General features: G+C 42.2%; 1 protein-coding gene across 1 annotated transcript; it reads left to right on the forward strand.

Moving 5' to 3' along the window:
* The first annotated feature begins 284 nt into the window (after positions 1–284).
* Positions 285–4,031, forward strand: s1pr3a (sphingosine-1-phosphate receptor 3a). Its single transcript, XM_034146365.1, is given in 3 exon segments — positions 285–555; positions 1,297–2,426; positions 2,428–4,031. Coding segments are annotated over 2 exon segments (1,185 nt in total). The 5' UTR covers positions 285–555; positions 1,297–1,418; the 3' UTR covers positions 2,605–4,031.
* Positions 4,032–12,731: the final 8,700 nt, after the last annotated feature.

Raw genomic sequence — 12,731 nt, forward strand, 5'->3', positions numbered from 1 at the left:
GTAATGGAGTATTTTCGGACCATAGTATTTGTACGTATATTGAGTACTTCTTCCACTGCTGAACTGAATCAAAAACAAACCATACTTTAAAAGAGAGAAACAAATCATACCCACCCTATACTTTTGGAAATGAATTTAATCGTTATGAACACAAAGTGACACGTCTGGTGTCTGGCTCGATGACACGCGCGGCTGTGACCTCTTTCCTGACTCATAATTAATGTAAGACTACATGGAGAGGTGAGGGAAATCCCTCCCCCAGCAGGGTGGGGTGATGGCGGGAGTGTCCGAGCTGCAGGAGTCACAGTGTGGAGGAGATGAAGTTCAGGACGCAACACAAAGTGGATGTAAAGAAAAAATACTACCGTGATTGGAAACGTTTATACGGGAGAGGACGCTATAACGACTTTGCATTTACGTCGAAGATATCCCATTTTTGGCAAACACATAATTTGCTCGAGTGCATCGATACGCAGGAAAGATAATTACTTTCCAAATAACTTCAACTATCGTCCATCAACCGGGATGTATAGATGAGACAAGTTACTCCATCATGTAAGTTAAATTACTCTTATCTGCAGCAGTATCAGTCATTGAAGACACCTTTCCTACTAGCTTACCTGCTAGTCTATAAAAGTTAATCATTCAATTCAACTTTGGGAAACTTTTCCAAAACAGGAAAGCTGAAATTGCACAAAAAAACTAATTGTTTCAATTAATATAGTGTTTAAAAGTGTTTACATTTTGAAAAAATAAGAATACCCAATAGGTCCACATCATTGTGTATTTATTAATCTTGGATACACCTCCCACACCAAGATTAAATGACATGTTAAACTACTGGATACATTTGTAAGCTTTTACATCGAGATGTTTAACAGGCTACACTCACTAGAGATGTATCCAGTCAGAAATTATGGTTGTAGTCAATCATACTTATAAACATGTATCGCACATGATGTATTAACAGTAACTGCCACAGCTGTTTGTTTAGTATTAACATGACAATAACAAAGTAGTTGTAATCTTATCTACAGTTTATTCTCCTTATACAAGTTTGTGTTATTTATATTCTCTTATATGAAATCTGCTACCTTAGCTAGGACAATTAAGGAATTAAATGTTAGCTATGCAGTTTTTTGTTCGATATGCACCTTTTTAACTAATACTTTTATATGCAAGAGTCCTCCTATGTATATCTTTCTTAGATAAAGTATCCAAAATGTTGTTGAATGTAACTTTTGTGACTTTAAAGTGTTGAAAATAACTTTTAAAAACATTTTCTCTATCTTGCAGGTCTTTCAGGAGGCTGTAAAATGCCAGCTGTTACCCTGCCAGGTTAAGCATCCTCTGCTGTGTCCAGTGTTGTGGCGCCCTCTGCTGTCTGACCCAGGAAGGCCAAAGAAAGGCCAGTCAGGATGGGGAACATAGTGGAGGAGGGGATGAACACTGTCATCGTGAGCCACTACAACCACTCGGGGAAGTGGGAACGGCCTCGCAGCAGCGGGGCCTGCAAGATGGCCGTACTGCTCTTCATCTGCTGCCTCATCGTCCTGGAGAACGTCACGGTGCTGCTCGCTCTCTGGAGGAACAAACGCTTCCACAGCCGCATGTACTTCCTCATTGGGAACCTGGCGCTGTCAGACCTCTTGGCCGGCGTGGCCTATGTGGTCAACATCTTCACCTCGGGACGCAACACCTTCTTCCTGACCCCGGTGCAGTGGCTGGCCAGAGAAGGCAGCATGTTCGTGGCCCTCAGTGCGTCCACCTTCAGCCTCCTGGCCATTGGGATTGAGAGGCACATGACTATGGTGCGTTTGCGTCCCTGTGAGACAGCAGGTCGCGGGAGACTTCTGGGACTGTTGGCAGCCTGCTGGCTTGTGTCAGTGCTGCTCAGTGCCTTGCCCAGCCTGGGGTGGAACTGCCTGGACAATATGGCCTCCTGCTCCACCGTGCTGCCGCTCTACGCTAAGAGCTACGTGGCCTTCTGCATCAGCGTCTTCAGCGCCCTGCTGGTGGCCATCATCATCCTGTACATCAGGATCTACCGCCTGGTGACCTCCAGCGGCCGCAGGGTGAGCAGCCAGACAGAGCGCTCTCTAGCCCTGCTGAGGACAGTGGTTATTGTTCTGGGAGTGTTTGTCATGTGCTGGACGCCCCTCTTCCTCCTGCTGCTGCTGGATGTTGGCTGCAGCCCAGATAAATGCCCCGTGCTCTTCCAGGTGGATTGGTTCATCGCCCTGGCTGTGCTCAACTCGGCCCTCAACCCTCTGATATACACTCTGTCCAGCAGGGAGATGAGGGCGGCCTTCTTCAGGCAGCTGTGCTGCTGTCAGACCAGCATGGAGCACACAGGGACCGCCGTGCTGGGAAACCCCAAACTGGGAACAGTCATCCCCACAGCGGAGAACAGCAAGACCAGTGCAGGGGGGGGGCAGTGGGCCGGGGAAGACCACGCTGCAAAGAGGGAAGGTTCCCACACCTATGCACTCAGAAAACAAGAATGGAGACCCCTCAGCCACTGCTCTGCCACCCCTCTCTGGACCTGCAGACCTGCTCTCAGCTGTGCTCGTGAAGGCGCTGCCGCCACTCAAAAAGTTCTGAGTGGAAGCACATTGTGAGGAGTTACAGTCACACAGGAGTAGACTTAGTACTAGGGCTGGGCGATATGGCTAAAATACAATATTACAACATTTCTGATCAAATGCATTCGATATTGCGATGATGATGTAGGATTGGTATTTACACAATGAGATTTGTGTGTGGCCTTAATAGAACAGTCAGAAACAGTTTGGTTGGTTCAAAAAACGACATCACATCAGCAAATGACAAGTTATAATAATAAAGATAACTAATGTAAGATATCTATTATATCTAGTCTCATATCAGTATAATATTGATATATTGCCCAGCCCTACCTTGAACTGACATTGTCCTGCTATCAGCCACTTTTTGTTTATGCACTATGGATCGGATGAAGTAATGATATTCAGATAAAACCAGATAAATGCAGATAACAATCTAGATCATTCAAAGCCACTATTTATAACAACTCAATGATATCATTCACAACCCCAGAGTTACTTGTTTTTGTCTAACACAATGATTTATGTTTCACATTTCAAAACTAACAAGCACAACAGTTTCATGGACATGGGTTAAAGCAAGCACCAAATTAAATATGTTGTCCTCATTCATTTCTGTGAAACTTGGTAATGTTTTAAACAACAACACTATAATTAATTGTATAAATGTCAATGTGTTCATTTTTACTATGTCATTATAAGCAGAAATGATCAAATCGGAGCGCTTGTTTTGCATGTGCCATATGCAAATACTCTACCTGTAATACTACCTGTATTTTGCATCACACCTTTACTTTGTAAATTATTTATTTTCTGTGAAAACATTTCCCATTTTAACACTATCGGTATACTTGTCTAGTATACTTGTTTGGTATATTTTGTGTGTATAAAACCCTTCATGGTACTAGGATTGAGATGCACTGTGAGAGAAATCCAAAGATGTGTTTGTCAGACCAGCGGCCTCATGAGGCTGTGAAACTCATTACACAACAGAAATCAAAAGTGTTGGAAGAATAAATCATGGCGAGACAACATTGTTATTTCCAGAGTCTCACCACTAATGGACAAGCGAGTAAAGACTGCCTTGAGGGTGGTTCTACAGGAAAAGTGATTTACTCAAATCAGTAGGGTTTAACTTCTGTATGGCGGCCATTTTAGGCTCAGTTCTATATTTGTAGAACTTACTCAGTTTCCATTTGTCTTTACTCTGTCGGCATCATCTGAATAAGTGTGGCTAAAAACAACACTCATTGACATGTTTGCTTCTCATCAGCACATCTAGAAACCACTCACACGTCAACTAACCACTATAGCGATAGGAGTGCTGGATGTGAATTATTTAATGGTGGTAGACTGCAAATGACATTTCTGCCTAGGGTGGTGTAGTGCCTGATGCCATTATATAGCAAATAAAATAAAATCCTATTCCCTTTTATGAGATTTTCATACGTGTCCTGTTTTTATATTAAATCGATGTCTTGCCTGCTTTCAACCCCCTTCCTCTCATCCTGTGTAACCGTGTCATTGCTGCTCCTCTGCAAACATTATCAGGATAAATATTCAGGAAAACCAGGGATAGTGATTTTGTCCGTATATTTTGTGCGCCAAATGAATGGTAAATGTTTGCTCAGATCAGTCTGTTGTAGCCACATGAAAGCCTAAAGGGACAGTTGACCAAAACATCGAGAATACATATTTTTCCTCTCACTGTAGTTCTATTTATCAATATAGATTGATAAATGCCAAGTGTTTTAGGTACAGTATTAGATAAAGAGATGTTGGCCAGTAGGCCTTTTGATGTAAATAAACTCATTCTAATGACACTTGGCCTTTGGTGCTTAAAGCCTATAGAGAAAAGACATCTGAAAACTCAACGGGAATGTCTCTCTTCAGAAATCATGACACAGTTAATGTTAAACACACAAACATAAGAACATTAACAATAGTCAATCACTTTTTCTCAATGGAGTAATTATTTACATTTGAAAACTAAAGGAAATATTTTTTCCAGAAGTCATGACCTTATAATTTATAATAATCTACAGTCCTTGTCGGAGTGGTTTCATTAAGGACCTATTTTCTTTCTACCAAAACACACCATGCTCGTGTCAGCATTAGATTTAAAGAGACCCTATTATGCTTTCACTTTCCAGTATGTGTGTTGTGTAGGTTTTTGTGCACGTAAATGGTCTACAAAGGCTAAAATCCCAAAGTTCAAAGCACTTTTTGAGTATTAAAGCATGTGAACATGTCACAGTAGAGGCACAAAATACAAATATGAACCTGAAATTGTGTACAAAAGAGCCCCTTTAAAATAATCCTTGGCTCTCATTAGTTTGCTCACGTAAACTAGGCGTATAAGAGCACAAGCCTCTCATCCATGAGTATAAATACGCTGATATGGTTGGTGGGTATAGAAAATAGTTCCTACATGAAGCTGCTCACAACCATGTCTGTCGATTATTTTAGAGTAACAGTGTCGTGATTTCTGGATAGAGACATTTCAGTATTTATTTTGTCCTTTTTGCACCACAAACTGAGTGCAATGTAGTTCCATTATATTCCTGGGAAGTTTCAAGATTTCGCAACTTCACAAACATCTACATGTAGAAAGAAAGAAAATAATTGCTAGGTTATGTTAACTGTCCCTTTAAGCCATACATATATAAATGCAGAAAGGCTCTGATGTCAGATTATCATTTGCTTTTCAAACAGAAGATAAATGTCATATGATTGAACCTGCTGCACTACAATCCTGATGGTAAGCTCACTGATGTTCTCTTATTGCCCTTCATAAGTAGACCTGGGTCAGCCTGTGATGAATAATGCAGAGAAACTCCTGATATTTATTTTAACTAGGAGTTTTCACCTCGGCGAGGTCAGGCATTAGTCATGAAGGATATTAATTTTTCTTTGAAGAGCTTCCTGAAAAATCTACCGTCATGGTATAAAGTATCTGAAATGTGACAACACCTCCAGTTATTGAGTATGTTAAATGAAGGAATGATTGTCCAAGGTTTTATTCATGTTATCCATTTAATGATAACAATGATGATTCAAACTGTGCACATATGACAACTTTCACATCACACACATTTACAGGATGTGTTCAAACCAGAAGAGTTCCTTATGTGGGAGAAAGGGTTAAGATGTTAGTGTTATTAACTGTGAGAAATGCTCAGATACTTCTTGTCAATACTTACTGTAATGGATGTGTTGGTTTTTCCGAGAAACCTGCAGCAGTGAAGGTTACTTTGACTTGAATCACTAGATGGGCCGATTGTAGCAGTTTTTTTTTGTTTATACCACATTGCACAGCTCAGATTAGACCGGAGCTGACAGACTGGCATTTCATACTCACCTGAGCTAAAGGATGTGTCTCTGCTCAGCACCTGCGGATCTGATGGAAAAAGACAGCGAGGACGCAATACCAGCCAAGCTTTTCCAGCTTAAAGGTCACTTGCTGTTTTCTGTCAGAAATGTTCGAACACCCTCTTTCCTGAATTAGCCGGGGATGATGCTCGACATCTGGAACATTAGGAAATGCCAAAAGTCAGTGAAATTCAGTGATTCTCTCTCCTTTTGCTAATTTTGTCTGTTTCCCCCTTCTATTTCAACACCATCCTGATCCAAATCCTAATTAGATTGAGTCTGATTCAAATGTCTATGTTGTCAGAAAACAGTTTTGCAACAAAAGAAAGATGAATAAAATCCAGTAGATTGAACTCTTCAAAGCCAAGTGAACGTACAAGAGAAGACTCACTGCTCAAAGGACAGCGGCAGCGGCACATTATCTTTTCTCACATTTGGACTGTTTATGCTGTAAAAGGTATTATCATTTCAATGTACACACACGATACATACTGCCATCTGTCCGTCCTGGGAGTCAGACTCATGATGAAGAGGCATTGTTGAAGCTTGAACATCAGTAGAAGTAAAAGACAATCAGTAACACATTTCGAGTGTGCCAGCTTATTACTTATTTGGCATCAATTAGACTTTGAAAATGCAAAACCGTGAGCCAACAAACTCTGTATTCGCAATCATTCAAATCGAGAATGCTTTATTGGCAATCCTGTGCGACATGAATGGATTCCCAAATAAAATAAAATAGAGGGTCATGATTCATTTGGAAAAAGCTTCCAGTAACACCTACAAATTATGGATCCAGAGCAAAACAAATACAAATAATGTGTGGTCAAATTGTGGTTATTATGAGAACATAGTGATTCACATGATGAAAATGAGGCTGAAAGATAAAATGTTGAACATCCCAACGGATATTATCAGTTTCACCATCCTCTCCTTCAATGTTCGTCTAAAAAAATACCTCACACATGTTTTTAGTAAACATGAATACATTCCTTTTAATTTTAATCCTCTTTACGTCCCCCATGACAGATTCCATTTGTCCAAACATCTGAAACAAACACCGTTTACCGGGTGCTAACTGGGTCAAACACCTTAATAAATCATGTTAACTAAATAACCGCCACCAGTCTTCTTTGAAGGATTTAGACACGGTGGATTTGTCATTCTCTGTGCACAATGCTGATTTGCATATGACTAATGTGAACACGGCGGAGGACAAGAGAATCGCACCACCCCCTGTCATCATGATCCTGGCTTTACGCTGGCGAGGAAGTGTGCATGCATGTGTGTGTGTGACCATTTGCACGTGTCAGTGTAATGTGTGTGTTTTTGAGAGGAAGAACAAAGACTCCATCTGGTCCGAGCCTCTGAATGTGCCAGTATGAAACACTTCTGTCACTCTGAAGTCCCGTTTTAAAGCAGCTCGGAGGTGGAGTGGGGCCAGGAGGAGAGCAGCGAGGGGTCGTGTTTGAGGCAAAGACCCTATCTGAGGCCATTCTCTCCACCAGTGTGATTTGAACCACTCTCACCAGAGGTGCACACTCTCATTCATGCGGTGTGTGATGACTCTCCTCCCTTACCTTCACCTCCACGGCTCTCCGACACAGTGTAATTACTTTCTGCCACAAAGAGAGAGGAGACCCAGGCAGATTTCGGTGATAAGCTCCACGGGGATCAGAGAGCTTTATTCAGGGAGCAGGTGGGAGGAGCGAAGGCATAGGTCACATCGTAGAAGGATATCTGAAGGAACAGGCTGAGACTAGGATTTGTAGAAAATCCTCCCAGCATCCCCCTCGACACCCCGCTGCCGTGAAATCTCCTGTCCAGTGCTGATCAAGAAGACCTGAGATAAGGGAAAAGTCATTCTCTCTTTTATCTTACTCCTGAAGCAACATAAGCATCCTTTCCTGGGATGTCTTATCATACGGGAGTCCTGATTTGTGCCTTTAGGGCTGCAACTCACATTTATTTTTATTCCCAATTTATATCTCAATTATTTTTTCAATTAATTGTTTCATTGGCTAGCCTCTAAAAGTGAAAATCTCAATTTCCCTGAGCCTTAGGTCATGTTGAGGAAAAGGAAACAGCAACCACCTAAATAATGAATAGTTGGTCAACTAATTTTCTCTCAATTAAATATTTGTATCCCCAAATAACCTGTTTTCACCTGTAACCTGTACTGTACTGTAGCTAGCAGCAGCAAGTTCGGCAGCATTATAAAAAATGTAATAGCTTGCATTTATAATGTACAGCAAACCAAAGCACAAGAGCAGCGCTCAAAAGAGAAAGGACAAGAGAGAACAAGGAGATGTAACAGCTAAACTGACGAAATTAGACCGTTTTTTTTGTCATACATCGTCCTCGAAATCGAGCGCTAACGTTAGCAATGTTGAGGTACAACGGGAGCCGGAGGCTAACGATAGCTCACATGCCTCACCACCGTCATTGCCATCTAGCTCCACAAGTGAAGCTGTATCCGTGGCCGTGGCTGTGCGACCTTCTTCTCCAGCCAGCCAGGAGGAGAGGCTGGATTTGGCTCCAACAGTTCCCCCAAGGGCCCCAACCGATAGGGGACTCTATGGCGCTATTGAGACCCCCGACGCCAAGATCAAAAGCTATATTATAGCAACCGGTCCATGTAGGTCTACCGGCCCATTCCCCAAAGACAAATATCAAGGAAACAGGTGTAATTCTCTTCTTAGTTCGCTGTGCCGTTGTCAGGATGTGGTGGTCTGAGGCCAGGGCAGGCTGTTGTTGATAGCCTACATGTGGTGCTTCTGAGTGGTTGTGTATGTCCGTGCGTGTGTGAGCGCATCAGTGTGCGCTTATCTTTGGGGGGGTGGGCCCCAAAACAATATTTGCACCGGGGCCAATCACAACCTTGTTACGCCACTGGTCCCATCTCTTATCAAATTTGAAACTATCATTCATCAGATCCCAGGACTCTAACTCCTGATACTGAATGAGTAAATGAACCTGAGTCGACTGCCTTCTAGTACTTTGAATTATTCATCCAATTGCAAATGGTTTGACCTTTTTAAAGATTAATGTATTTTGCTGTTTTATCTCGGTTCCATTTCTTCTACTCTAGGTCTTTTTGCACGAGAGATGTTGACCACCTGATACAATTAAACAGCCCTTACAACCTTCCTATCAATGCCATTCTATCGTAACAGATAGGTGGCAGGAGCGGATAAGCAATCACTTCTAAATTCTTCGTGTTAATATCTCCCTCTCCCCAAATCCCCCCTAACAGCAGCTGCTGTCTCTTCAAACCCCTTCCTGACGGCAGTCTTCTGGCCGGGCCTGACGGCATGCACACACCTGCTCTCTCCGACCTCCAATCTATCTGTTCCTCTCCCGCCTGCCTGTTGGCCACGACTGCTGGGATTAGCGTGTCTGTGATGGTGGATCAGTGAGAAGGAGGACGGCGGCCTTTTAGTCTGACATGCGTGTCCCGTGCCTCTCTGGTGGCTTTGAGTGTGTGCACAGCTGGCTGAGTCCTGCCTCTGATGCACGTTCAGCCTGGAGGTGTGTGTGTTGTGTGAAAGAGCAACTGGAGGTGGAGACGACCATGATAAGCTTCCTCTGTTCAACTCATGAAAGATTTACAAGTTGGCTTATGAACTGACTCTGTGAAAAACTCACATGAGAAATAAATAAGCAACAAATGTGTCCCCAAGCTTTTATGAAGAACAGTGCTTAATGATTACCTCTTCCTTTAAAAGAGCCCTATTATGGTAATGTTCAGGTTCATATATGTATTTAGTGTCTCTACTGTGACATGTCTCCATGCTTTAATGTTCAAAAAGCTCTTTATTTTTCTCATACTGCCTGTGCTGCAGCACCTCTTTTCACCCTCTGTCTGAAACCAGAGCCCAGTCTGCTCTGATTGGTTAGCTGGCCGGCTCTGTTGTGATTGGTTAACTGACAATCACATACAATTTGTTGGAGCCCTAGCCAAAAGTAGCGCACGTGTTACATAGTGATGTCACTATGTTACATAAGTTAACATACACAGGAAATATTGGTGAGTATTTTTTCCAGAGTAATTACTATTTTGCTCTGAAATAGTGATATTTAATCATTTTGGAGTGTATTTATTACTCATAGCTTCTAGAGTGCGATCAAAAATGCAGAGTCAATTCTATTGGAGTTAAACCATGACCACGCTGTAACGGAGGTGATCTCTGGGGCCATAGATCTCGGTCTCCGTTACGGATATTATAGCTTCATTATTGGCGAAGTATATTCATTTGTTCCACGCTAAAACATTGCACAGGAAGCATGTGATTATATGTCATTTATGCACGATGTCACGATCTGTCTATGTTTTAGTTTGTCTGTCTCTGTTTCCTGTTTTAGTTTGAAAAGTGTTCCCCCTCCCGTCTTGTCTGTTGCTGGTGATTGCGTTCACCTGGTGCCCTGTGTTTTCTCCTCCCTCCTCACCTGTGTCTTGTTGGTTTGATTAGTCCTGTGTGTATTTAGGTTCTGTTTTCCTGTTAGTGTGTGTGTGTGAGATCCTGGTGGCTGGTGACTGTGTTCACGTGAGACAGTCATATTGAGGCTGTGTATCCTGTACCACAAAGAGGAATAAATGCCCACACCGGGTTGTATTTGAACTCTCTGCCTCTGCCTCCTTGCTTGGTCGGGCCGCTCAATGGTCAGCTTCACACACGCCCACTCATGTTCCTTAAGCACTTTAGTTTATTGACCTTTTTTATTGTAAAGATCATTATGGTTCATTTATTCTATTCTGAGTAAAATTACCTTCGATTGGGAGTAAAATTACCTTCTATGAGTAAAATGGCAGTAGAGTTGTTTTTAATATACACTACATAGAGTAAATAACCATTAAGCAGAGTCAAATCTAAGCACATACTGTAATAGAGTAAAATGAACTCTAAAAATACAACTCTGAACAAAGATTACATTTTACTCTATATAGGTTGGGACCAAATGTAATATTTTTAGAGTAAAATTTTCTTCAATTTGAGTCAATTTTACTCAGAGAAATGTACTGTGTAGGAGTCCAATGGAGGAGTGGGATTTGGGATTTTAGCCGTTGCAGACCTTTTACATACACAAAAACCTATAGCACACGACAGGAAGGGGAAACCCCAAAAATAATAATAGGGCCCCTTTAAAAGTTGTAAGATGGTCTATTGAGATCAAAATAGTTTCGTTTTTTTGATGACGTTTTAATAGAAAACTTAGATTTCCTGTAATAGTCCCATTTTTATGTCAAATGCTTCATTTGCAAATGGTACTGCTTCTTTTACTTTAACTTGATTATGTTTCAGCAGGACAATGGTTTATATTCCTTTATTTACGGCATTTTGACTTTCTCATAATAACAAACGCACACATGTTATTAACAGCATCTACATTGGCTCTGCTCAACTCAAGTGTCACAGTAAGGCATGACCAGATGAAGGTACCAGCACCCTGAAACAGGAAAATGGAATTCAGCACCCATTGATTTTATGTGAACACCTGTGCTTTTAATACTGCAAAGTGTCACAACTTCTCTTAAAAAAAGGTATGAGAACTCTTTTAGGCGTTGCATGTGTGTGCATGTTATGTGGTTTCCTAAAATGTTCTCTGGCTCTGCGGTGATCACAGGTGTTCATTCCTCCGAGCCTGTCTGATGGATTAACAGCTGCCGTCACCGTGTAATCGCCGACACCCCCCAGATCTGACATTACCCACACTTTCTGATGTGACAGCTGCACACACACACAAACACATTTTACAATCTACACACACCAGATTGTTATAAAATGCTGCGAGGACAGTGCCATTTGTTCCAACTTACACAACTGTGCTCATGAAATTAGAGCTTTGTCTTAGGTTTTATAAAGAATTAGCTAATAAAAAAAAAGCTGAAATACTGAAAAGAATAAACAGAGACAAGGTTAGAGGTATACAAAACCCAGAGAAATAAGAGTGTGATATTTGTTTGATTTTAACATGCTGCTCTGCTACTGTCGTTATTATTCATATCCCTCCCCAGGGAGCCTTGTTTGAAAAATGGGACTATAGCAGCCCCCCCTCCATGTCACCGTCTCTCTCTCTCTTACACTCATTCTTACACACACACACACACACACACACACACACACACACACACACACACACACACACACACACACACACACACACACACACACACACACACACACACACACACACACACACACACACACACACACACCACACACACACACACACACACCACACACACACACACACACACACACACACACACACACACACACACACACACACACACACCCCCCCCCCCCCCTCCTTCTTCTCTTCCCCCCCTCATCTCCCTTCTTCCCTTCACTCTTTCTCCCCAATTGAGTGATCCGGCTCGTCTCCTCTCTCCGTCACGCGGGTAATCAGCCTCTGCTATTTCATTTGGCTCAGTAATGAAAGCAATCCCAGTGCTTTTCACTGAGGCGCAGCCCAAATAATGAGGGGCTGCCTCACCCTCCCCAGCCACACCTCACCCCCAGTCCTCACCCTCACCCTCTCTCTCTCTCTCTCCCAGCGCTGCTGTCAGTGGATGAGGGAAAGCAAATGTGTGCATTTTTAGTGTGGAGCACGCAATCTTCCAGTCCTTTGTGCCTCTTTTCTTCTTTCTGGGAGAGTCTAATGAGTCCATTGTATAACATGTCATCACTTCGACTCTAAATCTGAATTATTGTGTTCTTATTTAAATGAGAGAAAAAGGATTTAGCTATTTTAAATTGTTTTTGGTTCATT

Source organism: Trematomus bernacchii, unplaced genomic scaffold (assembly GCF_902827165.1).
Source record: "Trematomus bernacchii unplaced genomic scaffold, fTreBer1.1, whole genome shotgun sequence".
Classification (NCBI taxonomy): Eukaryota; Metazoa; Chordata; class Actinopteri; order Perciformes; family Nototheniidae; genus Trematomus; species Trematomus bernacchii.